The sequence below is a fragment of the Salvia hispanica genome, chromosome 3 (assembly GCF_029641045.1).
Source record: "Salvia hispanica isolate PSC_SH4W2 chromosome 3, Shi_PSC_v1, whole genome shotgun sequence".
Classification (NCBI taxonomy): Eukaryota; Viridiplantae; Streptophyta; class Magnoliopsida; order Lamiales; family Lamiaceae; genus Salvia; species Salvia hispanica.
Window position 1 is genome coordinate 4,769,212 of NC_142694.1, and position 22,008 is coordinate 4,791,219.

The following is a 22,008-nucleotide window of genomic DNA, read 5'->3' on the forward strand; positions in this document are numbered from 1 at the left end:
TAAATGTAAAATGTCGAACACATTTATATGCTCCATTCCATTTTTCTTTGGCGGTTATTTCTAAAACATCTATGTAGATCGAACCGCATAGGGTTATTGCCATTGGTATAAATAGGGGAGAATTGTAATCAAGAAATACAATAATAAAAATTGACATTTGACATTTCGGTTTTCAGAATAATTATTGTTAAAAATAACAAGATAATAAAAAATACTACTGCACTTGTAATTATTCATAGCTGCTGTAGTAGTTAATAGAAATTAATATGTATAGGGGTAAAAAAAGCGCAGAAATAAATTGAGAAGTAAAAATAGAGTCTCCATCCTGCTATATAAACCTAATAGTATTCCTTGTCCTCTCCACAATTCACAGACTCTCTCTCTCTCTCTCCATGGATCCCATTGTCATGGATGAAGATGAAGTTCCTGTTTCCCCCAGAGGCCCTCTAGACCACCCGGATTCATCCAGTCATTCCGGCGACTCTTCAGAGCCCATTTCTTCATCAGATGGCCCACACTCTGATATGGATCCATGGTCACACTGGTCTCCGAATCCGAACAATCCATATGTGAGTTTCTCCGATGAAGACGGCAGTCCCTCAGGCTCAACCAATGTCCCCTCCTCCTTGGCGAGCGTGCCAGCCGTGCACAAAGCGGCGAGAGAGGTAGTTACCGGGGTTGCGACTGAGTACAGCTTCGGGTTCCCCCCTGCATCCGAAATCATCGATGATGAATACCTTGACGATCTGGTTCGTACTATGGCTGCAAAGCTGGTCAAGGTTGCTTTCCTCCGACTACTTCGAAATGGGCCGGCGTTCGGGATTCTGGCCCCACCACTCACCACCTCCTCCGTTATCTACTGACTCTCTACTCACTCTTCTTGTTTACGCCTATTTTATATATTTCCAACAAATTTGGTTTTCTTCATTTTCATGGAGAACATCCAAGTAGTAGTATCTAAGTAGCTTTTTTCTTTTCTTACTTTGCTGGTCTTCAATGTGGTATTTCCTTATCATCTTCATTGTAGTACTGTTTCCTTATTATCTTCAATGTATTAGCATTTGCTTATGATCTTCCACTTTCAAGTTGAAAAGCACTATTCATTTCCTACAATAATTAGATACACATTCACAAAATTCAAAATTTGTATAGCCTAATAACATTATAGTATCATCAGAGAATCAGATCGTCTGACAGATTTATGTAGTGATGAAAGGGAGAGAGAGAGAGTACATGTAGTGGCGGTTTGTAAAGTTGGAAAAATAGTATGATTTCTATAGTTTAAAATAAACGAGACATAGGAAATTAAGTCATATATACGTAACAAAGTGAAAAGGTAGTGATAAATATAATAATTATGGTACATATATATATATATATATATATATATATACATAGGGGTGTGTTAAGATGACAACCCTTTTTATTGTAACACCGTACCACCATTTTAGGCCATTGGATTTGAAAATCGTGTGCTTGTCATGCTGCCACGTGTAAAAACACGGAGGGGTAAAATAGGAAATTTCTAATTTTACGTTACCAGATTGCAGTGTTGTTCATTGAACATTGCAGTCTTACCACAACAATATTGCAGTTTACCACGACTGCAATATCTAATACGGTAGACTGCAATATCTAATACAGTAGACTGCAAACCCGTGTTTTTTCACGAAACTTAATCCTAGCCGTCCATAAATGAGATCTAACGGACTATATTGGTGGTATGGTGTTATCCTAACTATGGTGGCACCCTAGTGCACCCCTATATATATATATATATATATATATATATGTATATAGGGATGTATTCATATCCTTCTTTGATTTAATGTTCTATTCTCCTTTCTAATCTTGGCCATCCATTTCCTAGATCTAATGGCCGAAAATTGGGCCTGATTTATATTTGTTTATTAAATAAAAAAACTGAAAAGGGCTTATGTGGTAATCACATTGGAGACGGTTATGGTAAGTGCATGATTATCTCAATTCAAAGATTGCAGCGGTTTATTCTCTGATTCTAGAAAATATTTCTTCTCTTTTACTTCTATTCTTCCATCATTCTCGATTTTTTCTCTGATTCACATATCGATTCATCATTCTAGAAAAGATTGCACGGTTTATTCTTTGATTCACATATCGATTTTTTCTTTTTTTTTATACTTCTCGTCGTCACCATATTGGAGCAGCCCCGTATCGTGCCATATTATCGTTTTCATGTTCTTCAACAATGGAAGAAGGTATGTTGTTATTAATTTGATTATGTAACTTGAAACCATCCAGTAGGCTTTACCGGTAATTGGTGGATGTGGTTTAGGGTTTAGTGTTTATTTTGTTTTCTCGGTTGCTGTGTTATGATGTACGAATAGTAGTCTTTTCTGTATTGGAGCTACCCCGTATCGTGCCATATTATCGAATTCGTGTTGTTCAACAATGGAAGAAGTTAGTCCAGTAGGCTTTAGCAGTAATTGGTGGATGTGGTTTAGTATATTGCTTAGGCGACAAGTCTCATTTGTTAGGGTTTAGTGTTTATTTTTGTTTTCTCGCCTCTGCTGTGTTGCAATTCTGGATTTATATAATGTACGAATAGCAGTGTATAATGCATTCTTTCTTATATGTAATGTATGGTTGATATCATATAATGAAAATAAATTCTGATATGCTTTTTTTTTGTTTTATGTATAGTGTTCGTTATACCTGAATGTTCTCCACAATTGAAGCCTGTGGTTGGTCAGAAGTTCCAATCCCTAAATTTTACTTTTGCGTTTTATGATGTGTATGCCCGTGTTGTTGGTTTTGATACGCGCAAACAAGGAATGAGGGGGTGTTACTACTTGGTATTCTATCGTATGCAATAGGCAGGGCAGTAAGAGGTTGAACGAGGAAGACGAAGTCAATGCACAATCTGGTCTCACTCTTAAACGCAGGTGGCTGTCCAATGCTTAAAGAGATGGCGAAGGAGAAAAAGCTTAGTAAAGGCAAGAGGAAAGCTTGATGTGTTTTGTACCTAAAAAATTAGTTTTCGTCTTGTATTCAGTTTTATTATTTGTTTCGTTGTCTTAGTTTTATTATTTCTAGCGCTGTGAACATTTTATGCATAATAAATTTGGATTTTTCGGGAGTTAATGTGCATTATCAAATAATAGCCTTGCATTAATAATGATTTTCTGTGCATTACTCCCTTTTTTTATACCATTATTCCACTACTTTGTTAACGTGCTAATCGAATAATATTCTTGTATTAATAATGAATTTCTGTGCATTACTCCCTTTTTTTATACCATTATTCCACTACTTTGTTTACGTGCATTATCGAATAATACCTTTGCATTAATAATGATTTTTTGTGCATTACTCCATTTATTTATACCATTATTCCATTAATTTGTTAACGTGCATTATCGTATAATAGCATTGCATTAATAATGATATTCTGTGCATTACTCCCTTTATTTATACCATTATTCCATTAATTTGTTAATGTGCATTATCGAATAATAGCCTTGCATTAATAATGATATTTTGTGCATTACTCACTTTATTTATTCCATGGCGGACCAAGCAGAAGTTCCTCAAAATCCATTGAATAATTTATCCATTATCAATTTACTACATCACACAGTAGTAGCAAAATATGCTTCAGTTATCAGGTGATATCTACGGTTCAAAACAAGTCGTCCTTTGACCAAATCAAAATAAGTTATCCAAAAACAACAGTCTTAAAGTTAACGTCAATAGCGTTTCTAATGATTACTCTTGCAATCAATCCAGCCCGCTCTTGAGCAAACTCAACCCGACGCTGCTTAGATGCTGTCCAGAATATGAAAAAGATATGAATTAGAACAAATAATGTATACGTTACAGCAAATAATGCACCACATCTATTAACCAATGCACAGAACAAAATATTTAATGTATAAACCAAATTATACTAAACAATTACTTCCTATACTACAACCTATACCACAAAGTGCAAAAAATAGCAATTTCTCAATGAACACAGAGTTCGAATCCAATGAAATGGACAATAATGTACAAGAATGATAAAATAATGCATCACCTTCACTGGGTTCCGGTTCGCTTTTGTACGGCCGACCTCTTTTAGTCATTCTATATCTGCGCGAAAATATTGACGAAATCAGTGATGTTTCAACCATAAATCAGTGAGGTTACAACCATAAAATGACGAACAATGTAAATATTGGTCAGAAATCCACTATACACTTCCATATAGCTTACAACCCTAAATCAAATGCCCACAATTTCATCTTCTCCACAAAAAAAGACATCTTTTGTGCATTATTCCAAATCGAAAGCTAATGGATGAAAACCAAGCTATAACTGACAACATAACTTAATATACCCAGAATGAACATAACTCTTACTATAATGGTCGCAATTTCATCTTTTTCAAGAAAAACGAGCAAAATAATTTTGTGCATTATTTCCAATCGAAACTCAAAGGACAACAAAAACTGTGAATCGGCTACTGGTTGTGTTTGTAAACGTCGCCAATCGAGGTTTAGTAGTGTTTCTACCTAAAAAATATACTGCAAACACACACCTTTTTTGTGTCCAGGAGATGATTCGACTATCAACCCACACCGCGAACCAAAACAGCAGCTTTTGTGAGATAGAATCGGCGGTCGACGGCGATTTGACGGCGGAAATCGTTGTTGAATTTGAATTCGAGTGGAAGAGAGCGGCGGCTAGGGTTTCTCTTGTTTTTGAATTAGGGAAGAAATTGGGTTGAGAGAATGTTGATAGGATGGAGTGAGAGAGAGAGAGGAGATGAAAGGTCGATGAAAATGCCGCGTAAATATCGCACCTTCCGTTTTGAAACGTCTGGGTTAGTATGTTATTTTATTGCTTTACCCTTATAATGCACGAAAATGAACTAATAATGCAATACGGAATAAGATTTGTCCTTTTAATCTAGTCCATCCATTCTATCAATCTAATGGTTGATATTAAGAAGAGAAAAGACACTAAGGGTGTAATAGGACCCTAATGCTCCCCTATATATATATATATATATATATAATCAAACTTTTTTAATATTTTACATTGACAATTAATTTATAATTATTAATTAATTTAAAATAAATTACTTACTAATAATTTTATAACAATTTAAAAATTAAAATTTTAACTAAAATATTTGCATATTTAAGAAAAATATCAATTTTTTTAACTATATATTGTATAATTAATTTGGATCAAACTCAAAATCATTCTAAAATTTGACATAAAGTTTTAATGCCAAATAACAAAACTAATTTATAATTTAATTTAATTAAATCTAAAAATTAAAGGTATTATGTATATTTATCATTAATTAGGTGAAGGGATAGTAAACTTGTTGAAATTATATCTATGCGGCCTAAATATACGGCGGAAGTTAGATAATTCTATAACTTTTAATTATTTTTTAATTATTTTTACAAAATAAAATAAAATTATGAACAACCATAAGAGCATCTACAGCGTTGCCATGGAGAAGAGCACCGTCCGTGCCTTTATCACGGCACGCGAGCGCTCTCCGTAGTGGCATGACGAGGCATCCCACTTGCCCCCTTCGCGAGTGGGCGTCCTTTACTAACGCGCTAGTCCACTCGTCATTTACGCGTGCATTACCTTGCACAACATGATGGTTGATGACGAAGACCGAATGCAGCAAACTGGTTCGACGACGATAACCGCATAACCTCAACCGCAAGCTCTCCCCCCAGGTCGAGGCGCACATCCATCGGTGAGCGAGAGGATAGAAATTCGCGACACCAAACCCACCACCAACTACAAGAAGATGTAATCGTGTTCATATTTGGGCGAAATTCGGCAACGAGTAGTCGGTTCTTTGCCTCCAACGCACATCATCGTCATTAGAGAACTCCTTCTTCTGCTTCTTTGTATCCATTTATTTTTTAGGATTTAAATCATGTAATTTAAAATTTTTAAGGATTTAAACGAAGTACAGTAAGATTTAATTTTTTAGGAAGAAGCCTAGTAACAGATAGCCAATTGGTGATACTGATAACAATCTCTGTTTTTAATATTCAGTACTGATCTTTAGCTATACTAAATCTACTATGTATACTTGCAGATTTATTTAATGTTACAAAATAGTGCAACAGGCATAGCCCACTTATGTTACCAAAAAAAAATAAAAAATTCCTCTTAACTCAACATACAATTCAGCTAAGAGTATCCACAATGGTTGCTCACTCGCCCGCCCGATCGATGATTCTCGAGCTCGTTCGTGATCGTCCGACCATTGTAGGCGGACGATCGATCGGGCGGACGAGTGGGTCGCCCAAAAGTTCGGTCATCCCACACGGTCGCTCGATCCCTCATCTGCCCGATTGTTCGCCCTTGCAAGGAGGCGGACAAGGACGATCTTGGAAAAAAATTAATTTTTAATTATAAAAATCATTTTTAATGGTAGGTTTTCAAACTCCAACTTTCATTGTGACTTCGATGTGGATAAATGGTAATTTTATAGATAGGTTTTTAACTCCAAGTTTCTTTGTGATTTTGATCTAGGACAATAAGGTTTTTGTTAGATATCAATATAAAATTTATGTTTAGCCTAATAGTAAATGTGCCTGTAAAAATTATAGAGCTTGTGGGTTCAAGCCCCAGACTCAACTTTGTTTTTTTAATTTTGACCTTGATTATACTTTTCTTATTTTATTCAATGTAAGTGTTTTATTAAAATTTGATGTGTTATATAATATAGTATTTAATTTTTCCAACTATAATATGTGAAATTATTGTGGAGGTTCTAACATGGAATGTTACGAGGAAAATATTAATTTATTAATTTATGTTGAAGTGATGTTAATGGACTTATGAGCTACATTGGGCTTTGTTTCCATTGTTAACTCAAGAGCCACTATCTATGATTGGGCTCGCGTTTAGAGAGCTGGGCTGTTGGTACAAAGTTATGTGACTTATGAGATTGCGGAAAAATGAAAGAAAATTTGAACAGTAATATTCTTTAGAAAATAAAATTTGAAATACAATTGAAATAAATGAATTCCCCATGGCAATGAGTTACAGGGTTGCGCTAGGGATTTAAACCTACTCGAAAAATTGTCCCTCTCTCTCCGGCGGGCATACCACGGTGATCAGCAATTCTCACCGCTAGTCTTACTTAGTTTTACTCCATCAAATCAAAGTAGACTAGAGAGAGATAATATCTACTATAAAATACCTGGGTTTAAAAAACAATTGATTTTATTGTTTAATTTGCAGAAATAATGGTGTCCGGCGGCAAACCGCCTCTCCCCCCTTCCGATCGGAGGCGATATGCTAGAAAGATAGATCCCGCTGTGACGGCGTTGCTAGCGTACATGGAAATTGAGTACAAGATGAAGCCAAAGTGGTGCCATAAATTTACAAAGGCTCTGGCAAAACATGTCTTTGACAAACTTCAATCTCTCTCATCCAACAAGAAGAAGAAGAAGAAGAAGAAGCAGCCAAACCTACGTTATGTTACTATGGCTCAATTTACGTTAACCAACAAAACTGGACCTAAGGCATTCAGCAACCCTCCTCTCCGAAGTTATTGCGATCTTTTCTTTAAGAAATATCGACGTGGATCCAACACGCCAAATCCTAAGAATGAAGCCCCCTCCCTCCCAGTTAAGCCAAAGCCCCTCCCAAGGCCCAACCCCTCCCAAGCTATAAAATATGTGCATATGCATGCTACTTCATTGGCATCAAATATCCAGAAGGAGTTCAACCTACATGGTCACTGGTCAAAAGATTTTAATCACGACCTCATTCAATTAGCGCTGGACAAGCTTCGATCCAATAGCCCTGTCGATGTTGATGCTGATCATGGGACTGCCACCCCCTCCAACAAACACAATTGTTAGTACTACTAGTTATTGAGCTTGTCAAAGTTTTAACAATATTGTTAATCTTAATTCTCTATTAGTAATATAGCTATGTTATGGTTGGTGGGAACATTTTCTTTTCTCTTGATGGTGGGGTTCGCTTTAGTTAGTTTTGATGAGGAATCTTGATTCCACTCTACTTGCTCTGCTCTGCATTACTACTTGCTATGTTATCAATATAGAGAATGGCAATTGCTACTACTTTTGTTATTGCTCTGCCTGTCTATCCCATTGCTGGGATGCAAATATTCTAATCTTCATTCCCTTGTCCATATAAATGGAGGAAACTACCCAATGTCTCTTATGTACTCCAGTTTCCATGTCACATGGAAACTACAAAAATTTGGGTTTGCGTCACTTTTGATTGTAAAATGAGTTGATTTTCGAGCCTTAGATGGTTATACAGATTCACACCATATACAGATCCAAGCTCACTTTTAACTTGTAATAGTACAAGTCAAAGATATACTAGTATTTTTTTTTCTTCGTGTGGTGATTCTTCTTTTAACTAGTCTACATATATTGAATCATCTTATTTACTCTGTAACTGACTTAGATAATTGTTCATCAAGATTGAGGACCATTTAATTATGATCATGATTATGTTAGTTATTCAAGTTCAGTTTGAGCTAGGAGCTACATGGTAAAAAAATTGGTGGACCTTGAAAAGCACCATTCATTTTCTATAATAAATACCGATTCACAAAATATGGAGCTATAATCATCATACATACTGCTTTTATGTAATCAGGGAAGATACAAATCAAAATTTTACACAGGTTATGACTAGTAATGTATAGCCTCCATACTCAGGGTTTACTACACTCTCACATAAGCTTCTTGACCAAGATAATATTATATCATCATCAACAAGAGAATCAGATTTGTCTGACAGATTTTTGTAGTGATGAATGGGGGAGAGAGAGAGAGAGACAGAATTTTGAGTGGCTGAGTCCCCTTGTCAACAACCAGCCATGGGTCTACTGTGTAATTTGGAAGCTAGGGGATGACCCTCATTCCCTCAAGGTTGTACTTTCTCTTATTTATGTTCTACTTTATGAGAACTCCCATTTGATTGCCATTTTTTGGGGTTTGTTTACAGGTTTATTGAGTGGTGGGTGTGCTGTTGCAGTAGTGGGCCGTGGAGTCAATATAAAGGGTGAAAATCTGATTGTTGAATGCAAGGATGGTTTGATTAAGCATCCAATGACAAGTAATGCTTGCAGGAAGCTTGCTCACTTGCCCTTCTCTACCTTTCCTCTGTATTCACGGTAACTCATTTCGCTACTTTAATGCATCATTTTTGCAAGTGAAAGTGTGTTTTTGCATGAATGATTTGATTTGGGCAGGATTCATTGAGATGTTGTAATGTTAAAACAAACCAGGTGGACGACAACTCCGAGCAACGCTGATGATGTATGTTCCCAACAATTATATCTACAACTTATAGTTCAATCATCTATTTCTGCAATGGTATTGTGGTTTAATGTTGAAATAGGCTTTTGCATTTGCTGCATTACTATGTGAGTACCCTTTTTTTAGGAATCAAACAAGCATTGAACAATAATCTTTGTTGTGCTTCTGAAAAGTGAGTATGATTGAAATCTGGATTTGTGTTAGTTGAGAGGTTGCATATGTTTGTTTGAGGATTCATCAAGTTCTAGCCTTAATTGAGAGGTTCCTTTGTTGATCTGAATGACTTGCAGGAACAAATGGGAACAAATCCTCTCCTATAACATGGGGTTTATCGAAATCTTTACCACTATTAAGCATGTAAGATTTTGTTTCCATGGTGAAATCCGACACGGCATTTTCATGAATCATTGAGGATGAATTTTGGTAATGTATTCAGGTCCGAGAGATCAGAAGACCATCGACTACATCTCTGCTCGTTTTAAAGGCTCTTTCAAACAAGAAAGCGTGATGGAGGATGCAGAAAGTAGTTATCAAGAAAACTTACTCCCTTGGTTTCACTATCTAAACCTTGGTTGCCAAATGTCCCAACCAACAATCTGTTCTAGCTTTGAGGGATCTCATCCACTTGTTCCAGTCTTTCGAACGGCCATCAGTTACAGTTAGTCCAACTAGGCCCTGATTATCACGTCTCAAGTGAGATGTAGCTGGAGAAGTCAAGCAAGGGTTATGCCGACCTATATTGAGAAGGAGAAAGTTTGCAGATTTTGGATTGAGTAGTTATGGCAATGAGAAAGTAGGCTTGAAAACTAGACAGAAGATGGAAAAAAGGGGCCTTTCAAGTTTAAGAATCTTATGACTGGGAGAAACTGGAAGAAGAGGTCTAAGATTGGGAGTATGCTCTTCGTGCACTAGTCCCAAACGTCTCTAAGGTTTAATGGAAACATCATATTGTCGCCATTTGGGACCATGTTTGCAATTATGTTTGACATTTAAACTGTTTTCTTGTGTGCAGATGGATAAAGATGGTTACATTGGTTGGTGCGGCTGATTACATAAAGTAGCTGCTGGGGTGTATCAGATATTATCACCCTCAAAGCATTAGAAGGGGAAGACTGCAACGAGGCTAATGCCACAGCAGAATGTCCGTTGTTGGTGAGCGATTGTGCAGATAAGAAGGGTAGTGGAAGTGATAACACCGCGATCCTGGTGAGGAAAACACATCAGGTCTCCGGACACTGAACCAGATTTAGTTTGTTTATAGTGACATTTGATGGATGTTGCACAATGCGTAGGTGGGAGTTGAAGTGTTCCAACTCAGGGTGAAAGATATCTTGGTGAAGATTATAAGCAAGCAAAGGTGAGACCTTTTCATGGTTGATGGAAGTCATTGATTACTTAGGACTTGAGTTATAATCATTGCACAAACTGCTAAGAGTTAGTCTTACACGCTTATGTTATGAATAATAATGTATAGCCTCCATCTTAACTCACGACTCTGTTGTCTTCTTCTGAGTTCATGTTCAAGTTATATGAGGCCAGATAGTCCAAATAGAGCGACATCCATTGAAAGTATAAGAATCTTTATCGTGTTCTGCAGCAGTGATATTCTCAGGCATTGGAACCTCGTCTTTGACATTCTTGGGGGTTATAAACTTGTTTACCACGATACCATGTGTCAAGGTTCTGTGTTGGGAGATTCACATTACCAAGAGATACTAATATAGCAGTCCAAGCACCGACAAGCTAGAAGAATGCGGAGGACTATGTGCCACTCTAGATCACACCTTTCCTTTTGAATTAGGTTAGGATCTTTATTTATTTATTTATTTTTGTAATTAAAATGTGCCGTGTTGAGCATATTTATAAGCTCTGTTTGATTTTTCTTTGTCAGTTGTTTTCCGAACATCTAGGTACGTTGAACTGCATAGGGTTATTAGGATAAATAGGAAAGTTGTCATAATTATCAAGAAATGCAATAATACTGCAAACTTTTCTCTCAACTTTCGGTAGCTAGGTTTTGCCTCAACCTAGAATTGCTTATTTTCAACGTGATTGACTTCTTCTCGTTCCCCGACCTATTGGTGCTCGTTCGATAGGGAATAATAGTTCCTATCGCTTGCACGGTTACACCATCCTATAATGTAATATGTGAAATACAATTTGCTCGTTTGAAGTATCTATATTTTCAATTTGCTCTTGTAATACTTCTAAATACAAGTTAGTTTATGAAATACTCTACTATATAACAGTGTCAGTGACGAAACCAAGATTTTGTCACTGGAGGCCCCAATCCACTCACTAGTACTCATCCGTCTATCAATAATCGTCTCATTTCGTCATTTTTATTTGTCCAACAATAAATGACCTATTTATTTTTTCTACTACTTTGGATAATGGTTCCATATTTAACTAACTTTATCTCATTCGTACCAAGTCAAACTGGCCTATAAATCGTGGACGAAAAGAGTAATAGTTATGGGGTTATTTTTAGTATTGATGTTGATGAATACAGTTAGAGCATAATGGATAAGAGTTTGAAAGTAGGTTAATTGGGTGGATGTGTGAAATAAAACAAAATGTATGTGTGAAAATAGTGAAACAAAACAAAGTGAAAAGGGAATGATACTACCCCATCCTTAAGTCAAAACTTTTAGGCATGAAGATTAAAAAATTGTATTGAAAAGTAAGAGAGAAGAATAAAGTAGAAAAGATAAAGAAAGAGTAAAATAGCGGATAGAATAAGTAAGAGTGATTGAATCATTGAATGTTGTGTTTTTTTATCAAAAAAGTAAATGACTCAACTTAGTTAGGACATCCCAAAAAGAAAGACGACTCAACTTAGTTGGGACAGAAGGAGTATAAAACAATGTATTTCTGAAATTTTTATGCTGCGCTACTTTGTTAAAAAGAATACAACTCAACTTAATTGGGACGGAAGAAGCGTATAACAATGTATTTCTGAAATTTTTATGCTGCGCTACTTTGTTAAAAAGAATTCATCAAAAGAATAGTTAAAAACAAAAACAAGATATTGAGGTCGGGGGATGTCGAACTCGGCACCGGCATGACATGAGGTAGAAACTGAAACCAATTACGCTACATACATCATTTTTTATCTGAACATGGATACAATTCAAAATTCGGGCCCATGGGCCCGTATAGCTTCGTCACAATATTACATTAAATATGATTGCTATAAGTATAAAAGATATGAGCAGCAGTTGAATCTATACAATATATAAAAGGAGAGTTTTGGAAATATAAAAGAGTAATTTTGGGAGGAGAGGTTTTAAATAATAGAGATGCAAATGCAATTAATATAAATTTCAAAAATTAATTGTAATAAATATCTAATCCTAATATACATATACACTTCGTTATTTTAGCAATGCAATATAAACTATGAATTCCATAAATATAGGGATTATACGTTTGAAGATATGAATTCCACAAATATAGGGATTATATCTATTCTAAATATTAAATACATTTATATGTATAAATTATACACGATCATTTTTATAACTGCCACACCTACACTTTATTTGTAACTGCCCACTAATTTAGTTGTAAAATAATATCTTTTTGAAAAACAGCATTGCGAAAAGTAATACGAATGTGGCAAGTTACTTAGTAATTAAAAGAAAAAGCTTCAAATCCATGATAAAAAAAAATATTATAAATTCAGAATTAATGGATACAAGTAAAATCTATAGCTATAAATATACGACGTTTGCTTAGGTTTTAACTCATTTCTCTCATATTGCACCATAGAATTCTCCTTCCTCAATGTTCTATGAATCAAATTCGTCATCAAGTTGGAATGTGTTTTCAATGATTGTAGAGTATGTGTTTTGCCACCTCTTATCTTATATAAGCTTTTTTAGTTATTTATCTTAAATATTTAATTGTCAATTTTTTTTTTCTGCAGGGTGTTGAGATTCAAAGAACATATTCTCAATCTTTGATAATTAATCATTCATTTTGAGTGTGATTGATCCGAGTTTATCAAATTTAGTTTCAAATGAAGGGTTCATGCATGTTAATTTTAGAACTTGGTGTTTAAGTTGTTTAATTCGATTAAATATGTAGTATTTTATTAATTGTCATTTACGTATCTAAATATTTAATTGTCATTTTTTTTCCGAAGGGCATTAAGATTCAAATAGCATATTCTCAACCTTTGATAATCAATCATTCATTTTGAATGTGAGTGATCCGAGTTTATCAAATTTAGTTTGAAAATGAAGGGTTCATGCATGTTAATTGTAGTAATTGGAGTTTATACATCCATTAAATTTGTAGTATTTTGATAATTTTTTGTTCTATTTACGTATTGATTTTTTTTTATCAAAACAAATATAAATAATGAAATGTTTTAGCATGCAGCATGGAATTTAATTTAATTAAAGTATTTTTCTACTATATTACCTCTTTACTAAATTTGTTAATATCTAATTGTTATTTTCACATATAATCATTTTTGTTTTGCTTGTACATATTGGATTATTATAAAATAAATTAAGATCCGTGCATCGCATAGGTGTTATACGTATACTAGTTAAAGTAAATTACAAATTCTCGGAACACGTTTAATTTGGTGAGCATGAATACTAAACGTGTTGAATAATGAAGATTAGACTTTGTTCCAGGGTTTAGGCTTTAGTTTATGATTAAACGTTGCTTCAAAAATTTGTTTCTTGGTTACAATTTTTGATACATAAAAGCTGATTTAAAATAATTGTGGATCAACAATATCTACAGGTGTCAAGTAGTAGATCCCAACCTTCTTTTCGTACATCTTTGCCCATTCCCAAGGTTTTGTTTGTTGCTTTTATTATATGCTCTCCTTTTCAGAGGAAGATCGGAACCTTTTGCTCCTAAAACGATTTGGTACAAAAGAAGAGTTTAGTTAATGAGAGAGAGATCATTTTTAGACGTGTCAAATTGGACGGACTTGTGAAGATGTAATTGGGCAGGAGTCCCTTATCCTTTAAAGAAAATAGAGAATAATGTAAAAGAAGGAAAAAAATATATAAAGAATAAAATAGGAGTGATAATAAAATATATTAGAGATTTAAGTAAAAATAAATAAATAATTCATTAAAAAAAACATGTCAGAGCAGTGGCGGATACAGCATAGAACAAGGGATAATGTTCATGCTAATACAATATATGATCCGTTTACAAAACAAACAGGCTTAGTGACCGAGCGGTAGAATCCTCCATTTTCTGATTCTAGGCGCGGGTTCGAGTCTATCTGTATAATGCATCATTACCTGTAATTCTTTTCTTATAAAGCTTAATCCTTTTAATATATCTAACTTTTTATATTTTCAATTTTCTAATGCATTTAATTTGTAAAAATGACCTTCTAATTCTTGTAAACGATTTTAATTCTTTTCTAAATCATTTAATATTTATGTCTTTTGTGTTTTTTATGCATATTCTTTTATGAATATAATCAAACTTCTCTCAAATAAATCAAATGATGACTAGGCATTAAAAATAACACTCCCTGCAAAAGCTTAAATAAATTAATAATAATAATAATATAGTACTCCCTTCGTTCCACAAAGATTGTCCCATTTTTTCATTTCCGTCCGTCCCACAAAGTTTGTCTCATTTCACTTTTACCATTTTTTATAGTGAACCCTATATTCCACTAATTCATTCATACTCACATTTTATTATAAAACTAATACTTTAAAAGTATGACTCACATAAACTTTTTCAACTCACTTTTTATTACTACATTTCTTAAAATCCGTACCGGGTCAAAGTGGGACTATCTTTGTGGGACGGAGGGAGTACTATACAAAGTAAGAAATTTTATTTTAGATAATGGAAGTTATTGAAATAGTAACACTAAAAAGTAATCCGTTTTTTTTATATAATAATAAAGTTTCTTATTGAAAAATTATGACATATTATTAAAAAGAAGACAGAAGATTAATTATCAATCTTTAGGGCGTATATTTATTTATCGTACCCCCATACCAAAATTTTTGAATCCGCCACTGTGTCAGAGCAGCAGAATGTTAGTACTCCCTCTGTCCCACTGCAAGTGAGGCATTCCTTTTTGACCGTTGTTTTGCGAAGATGATAATAAATAGTTAAAATGGAGAGAAAGTAAAGTAAGAGAGAGAATAATATAAAAGAAAGTCATATATGCATTATTATCTTACTTACTCTACTTTATCTCTACTTTAACTACAATATTTATTACTCCCTCCGTCTCATAATTGAAGTCACACTTTCCTTTTTAGTTTGTCCCACAAAAGATGTCACATTTTCTTTTTTAGAAAATTTTTCCTCTCACATTAATATAAATATATTATTTTCTCTTTTCACTTAACACACAAAACAACATCTCCTAAAATCTCGTGTCAATCCCAAGTGTACTGTCATCTATTATCCCAAGTGTACTGTCATCTATTATGGGACGGAGGGAGTATCATTTTTGCAAAACGTCCGATTTAGAGCGCCTCACTTGTAGCGGAATGGAGGTAGTACTTATTATTAGAAATTGTGTACTCCCTTTGTCCGCGAGTAGGAGTCTCATTTCATTCTAACACAGGTTTTAAGAAATGTTAATAACAGTGAATAAAAGAAAGTTAGTGGAATATGAACCTCACTTGTATATATTAATTTTAAATGATATGTGAGTGAAATGAGTTGGTGGAATATAAGGTCTCTTTACTATTTGTAGTAATAATGAATCGAGATTTCTATTCGCGGATGGACAAAAATGAAAAAAACGCTCCTATTCACGGAAGGAGGGAGTAGTAATTAAGAAATGCAAGCTAAGACAGTGGAAGAATATAACTTACAAAATTGTGTATATATATCGTCTTTATATGCCATTGGAAACGTCAGAAAGTAATCTCTCCCCCTCTATCAGTAGTATATATATAGTAATTCATATTTCCCATGATTCATGAAGAAAGAAAAACCCTATTCTGTTCATCACTTGAGCACTTGCCAGGAATATGCTAATGTAATTCATATTTCCCATGAGTGATGAAAAAAGAAAAACCCTATTTTGTTCATCAATTGAGCACTTGCCAAGAATATGCTAATGTAATTCATATTTCCCATGAGAGATGAAAAAAGAAAAACCCTATTTTGCTCATCAATTGAGCACTTACCAATAATATGAAAAGTATATATTATGGCCTTACAAAATTTTGAATATATACATTCGCCTTTATATGCCATTAGAAATGTCAGAAAGTAATCTCATTCTCAAGCAGCCCTATGTGATGGACTCTTCTTCTATATATAGCTCTATTATACTTAATAAATTAACTCACCCTCTATCTACATGGATCCCATGAATAATCCTCCACCAGACTTGGACAAGTGGGCGAAAGCTTTAGCTAAAGCGGTTCTGAGAGGGTACAATTTCGGAGTGCCCATGGATATTGATGTGAATTCAGATGAGTTTCTTCATGGTGAGCTGATGAATGATACGGCTAGAGAGATCTTGAGGGCTGCTCACGACGGACTAATTCGAGATGGGCCGACGTTCGCTCCTCCACCACCACCTCCCGGGTCTCCTCCTCCTCCTCCTCCACCACCTCACGGGTCTCCTCCTCCTCCTCCACCACCTCCTCCACAAGAGTGAAGGAAGGGGTTTGCTAGTTGGTGTTGCTTAGGATGCTATTTTATATGTTTCCAAGAAGATTGGTGTTTTTCATTTCTATGAACAACATCCAAGTGTCGCTTTTTTTCTTTTTTTAGTTTGCTAGCTACTTATCATCTTCAATCTTATTTTGTTATCGTCATCTTCCACTTTGTTGCACACTGCACTTTGTTGCAATGTAAACATCATTTGGAGCATGAATGAAAAGATTGTTTTTAAGATTAAAATGACAAAACACTGCAATTTCTTAAAAATAGAAGAGTAAATTATAAAATATATAGTAAAAATGAGGTATTCGTTTCAAACAGACATTAACATATTTTGTAAAATCATTATATTAGAAAGTTATCCGGTCATGGTATAACAGTACGTATAAGTTATTATTACGACATTTTTTTTTTCTTCCATAGACTCATATTTTGCAATCATTAATTTTTAACATTTCAATAGGATATAATGAAATAGTACATGGAGTAAAATTTAAATGAAGTAGTGAATTTTATTAGGCAACTGAAGTAAGTCTAACAGAATAATTTATTAAAAACGGAAATAGAGATACACTAAAACTCATGATTATATATTAAAGTAGTAACACTTTTAATCCGACTCATTTAAATAAGTCAACGACACAAACATATAAAGATACAAAGTACACGTTGTTTTTTAATTTAGACTACGTACAAATTTAAATATGAACCAAATTTTATCCTTGAATACACAAAAAACGAAAATAAAATTGCGGAGTTCCATCCCACCCTTTTGAAAATGTAACACAAGCCGATAAATAAACAAAAAATCACCACACAAATTTAGATTCCAATATTCACTCAGTAGCTACTACTAATATTTAGTGCATTATCCATGTTTTTCGCCACCAAATATCTAAATAAAATACATTTAACAAATAAATAATCTTGTTTTTATCCAAACCACAATTAGTTACATTAAAAAAAATAATTCTTCTAACACACCCACTCTTCTATTTACTCACTCAATTAACTTGAAATGGAATGAGGTAAAAATTAACTTATTTAGTAGTAGTAGTAAATTTATGTTGAAGTGATGTTAATGGATTTATCAACTACATAGGGCTGCCTTTCCACTGTCTATTGATTGGGCTTGCATTTAGAGAACTGGACTGTTGGTCCAAATTTATAAGAATATAATTTGAATATAAATATGAATAGCTCAGGACTGAACATGGTCATGAGTAATAGGGATTTAAACGGTTAAACCTAATCGAAAAACTGCCCCTCTCTTCTCCAGCATCGGTGATCAGCTATTCTCAGCGCTTGTCTGTCTTAGTTAGGAGCAGTATTTAAATCTTTGCCTTTTGTGTTATTTGCAGAATGGGAAAACCGCCCCTCCCCCTTCCGATCGGAGGCGCTATGCGAGGAAGATTGATCCCGCTGTTAGTGAGTTACTACTGTATATCAGACATGAGTACAAGCTCAAGGCAAAGTGGTGCCATAAGTTTACCAAGGCTCTCGCTCAACATGTCTTAACCAAACTTCAATCTATCCCTAAGAAACACAAGCCACACCCAAATTATGCTCAGCGTGTCTTGTCATCCAAACTTAAATCTAGGGCATCCAACAACCCAAACCCAAATTACTATACTCTGCTTCAGCTTGAGTTAATCCAACTTCAGTGCCCAAATAATACCACCCTGCCAAGGCCATCCATGAAGCCAAAGCCATGTACTCCTCCTAGTCCCCCTCCCCTCCCCAAAACCCGAGCCCAAAGTGTACATTATTTACATTTCCATGCTACTTTGTTCGCATCACTTGTCCAGAAGGAGTTCAACATGAATGCTCATCATGCTCACTGGTCAAATAAATTTAATTTTGACCTCATTCAATTAGCCCTACACAAGCTTCGGTCCAATACTAACCCTGTTGCTGTTCATGTTGCTGATGCGACTCCCAGCTCCTCCAACACAATTTAGGACCATCATACAACTTGACTATTTATGTCTTCCTTTTAATGTGAATTGAGCTTGTACAAATTTTAAGACTACTGTTAACCTTAATTCTCTAATATTACTAATATATTATGGTTGGTGGGAACATTTTCTTTTCATCTGAGTATGATGGTGTGGTTTGCTGTAGTTAGTTCATCAACAAGGGAGAAAGTGTAGTTTTGATGAGGAATCTTGATTTCACTCTACTTGCTCTACTCTGCATTATTTATGCTATAAATACAGAGATTGGCAAATGCCAATTACTACTTTAGTTGTTTCTCTGTCTGTCTTTCCATTTGCTGGGATTCAAAGATTCTTACCTTCATTCCCATGTCCATATAAATGGAGGAAACTACGCAATGTCTCTTATGTAGTTTCCATATGACATGGAAACTCCAAAAATTTGGGTGGGTGTCACTTTTGATTGTAAAACAAGTTGATTTTTGAGGCTTAGATGGTTATACAGATTCAAACCATATACAGATCCAATCTCACTTTTAATAGTCAAACATGTTTTTTTTTTTTGCTAGATGATTCTTCTTTTAACTAGTCTACTTGTATAGAATCTTCTTATTTGCTCTGAAACTGACTTAGATAATCGTTCATCAAGATTGAGGACCATTTAATCATGATTATGTTAGTTATTCAAGTTCAGTTTGAGCTAGGAGCTTCGTGGTAACAAAACTGATGGACCTTGAAAAGCACAATTCATTCAGACTGCTTTCTTACATAATCAGGGAAGATATAAATCAAATTTTGATACAGGTTATGACTAGTAATGTATAGCCTCCATTTTAAGAGAGGGTTTACTACACTCACATAACATAAGCTTCTTGACCAAGATAACATTATATCATCATCAAGAAGAGAATCAGATTCGTCTGACAGATTTTTGTAGCAATGCATAAGAGATAGTACAAATATTATAAAGGCACCCTGTAATTAAGAAATTATCTACTGTGTGATTTAGAGAAACACCATGGGACTACTGTGTGATTTGGAAGCTAGGGGATGACCCCTCAAGGTTGTACCTTCTCTTATTTATGTTCTACTCTAAGAGAACTCTCATTTGATTGCCTTTTTTTGAGGTTTTGTTTTCAGATTTATTGAGTGGGGGGTGTGCTGTTGCAGTAGTGGGTGGCGGGGTCAAAATATAAAGGGTGAAAAATCTGATTGTTGAATGCAAGGATGGTTTGATTAAGCATCCAATCACAAGTAATGCTTGCAGGAAGCTTGCTCACTTGCCCTTCTCTACCTTTCCTCTGTATTCACGGTAACTCATTTCACTACTTTAATGCATCGTTTTTGCAAGTGAAAAAGTGTGCTTTTTTGTGAATGATTTTGATTTGAGCAGGATTCATGGACATGATGTAATGTTAAACAAGCCAGGTGGACAATGGCTGAGAGCATAGCTGATGATGTATGTTCCCAACAATAATATCAAAAAGTTATAGTTCAATAATTTAATTCTGCAATGCTATTGTGTTGTATACTGAAATAGGCTTTTGAATTTACTGTATCACTGCACTATGTGAGCATATGTTCTTTTAGGAATCAAGCAAGCATTGAACAATAATCTTTGTTACGTGCTTCTGAAAAATAAGTATGATTGAAATCTGGATTTGTGCTAGTTGGATACAAGCATCAAGACTTGAGGCTGTTTATGTTTGTTTGAGGCTTCATCAAGTTCTAGCTTTGACTGAGAGGTCCATTTGTTGATCTGAATGACTTGCAGGAACCAAATAGAACACAAGTCCTCATTCCTATAACATGGGGTTTATCGGACTCTTTGCCACTATCAAGCATGTAAGATTTTGTTTCCGTGGTAAAATCCCACATGGTATTTTCATGAAACATTGAGGATGAGTTTTGGTTATGTATTCAGGTACGGAGAGATCAGAAGACCATCGACTACATCTCTGCTCGTTTTAGAGGCCCTCTCGAACAAGAAAGCGTGATGGAGGATGCAGAAAGGAGTTATCAAGCAAACTTACTCCCTTCCTTTCACTATCTAAACATTGGTTGCCAAATGTCCCAACCAACAAACTATTCTAGCTTTGAGGGATCATCCACTTGTTCCAGTATTTCGAACGAGCATCAGTTACAGTTAGTCAGACTAGGCCCTGATCATCTGAACCAGATTAGTTTGTTTAGAGTGACATTTTACGTTGTGTTTGTTGCACAATGTGGGAGTTGAAAGTGTTCCAACTCGGGGCAAAAGATTTCTTGGTGAAAAATATAAGCAAGCATAGGCGACGGTTGATGGAAGTCATTGATTGCATTTGGCAACACACCTAATCTTACTCTGTCAACAAGGAGTATGTAATACACCCAAACAAAACATGATAACAATATGAAAGAAACACACTATGGAAAAATGGAGAAGAAATCAGAATGAGAGTATTATTTCTTGCCACCACCACGAAGGGACTGCCAGAAAACAGGCCAATTCTTCTTAGCTTCATTCCAGCCCAAGAGTGAGCCTTCCCTCAACGGATCCCAACTGGCGGACACAATTCCATAACTGATCCCCAAGAGCGCAGTGCCGAAGAAGACAAACGACACGATGAAGGGCACCCATGTCGGGACATCGATTTTCAACCCAACCTTCAGATAGTAGAAGAATGGGAAGAATAGCAGTCCAATGAAGAGTGGGATTCCAACTGTGAGCCCCACTCTGCTCATCATCCTATTCGTCACGATCTCCGGAATCACCCCTTCCTCTCTCTCATCCTCCTCTTCCTCTTCTTCTTCATCTTCGTCTTTGCTTTCGTATTTCTTGTTTGGTTTCTTGGATTTTTTTGGTTTCTTTGATGCGGGTCCAAAGCCTTTGGGCGAATTTAGTGTAGCTGAGATTGGTTTGAGGTGGACTAAGTGGGAGTGGTTTCTGGGTGAGAGGATCTTGAATTGGGATGTGTTTTTGGTTGAGGTTAGTGAAGGTGGCAATGATAAGGGAGGCGCTCTTGCATAGGCATGGATTCCCATGTTTTGATGATCCCAACTGTTTTTTCCTTTCGAGCTACATGTATTTTGGTTGGTTGGGAATGAGGAGGAGTCATCATGTTACACAAACAACCTTA

The 22,008-nt window shown here is 35.2% G+C and overlaps 2 protein-coding genes across 2 annotated transcripts; one reads left to right on the forward strand and one right to left on the reverse strand.

Annotated features, from left to right (window-relative positions):
• Positions 1-7,036: 7,036 nt before the first annotated feature.
• LOC125211449 (uncharacterized) lies at positions 7,037-11,317 on the forward strand. The gene is made up of 9 exons (XM_048111246.2): positions 7,037-7,123; positions 7,255-7,875; positions 8,797-8,927; positions 9,004-9,172; positions 9,251-9,317; positions 9,608-9,674; positions 9,754-10,246; positions 10,330-10,523; positions 10,610-11,317. The coding sequence occupies exons 2-4, from the start codon at positions 7,260-7,262 to the stop codon at positions 9,010-9,012; spliced, it is 756 nt and encodes a 251-aa protein (XP_047967203.1). The 5' UTR covers positions 7,037-7,123; positions 7,255-7,259; the 3' UTR covers positions 9,013-9,172; positions 9,251-9,317; positions 9,608-9,674; positions 9,754-10,246; positions 10,330-10,523; positions 10,610-11,317.
• A 9,870-nt stretch (positions 11,318-21,187) lies between these two features.
• Positions 21,188-21,970, reverse strand: PAM68 (PAM68-like protein (DUF3464)). The gene has a single exon (XM_048113645.2). The coding sequence runs from the start codon at positions 21,911-21,913 to the stop codon at positions 21,332-21,334; it is 582 nt and encodes a 193-aa protein (XP_047969602.2). The 5' UTR covers positions 21,914-21,970; the 3' UTR covers positions 21,188-21,331.
• Between the last annotated feature and the right edge of the window lie 38 nt (positions 21,971-22,008).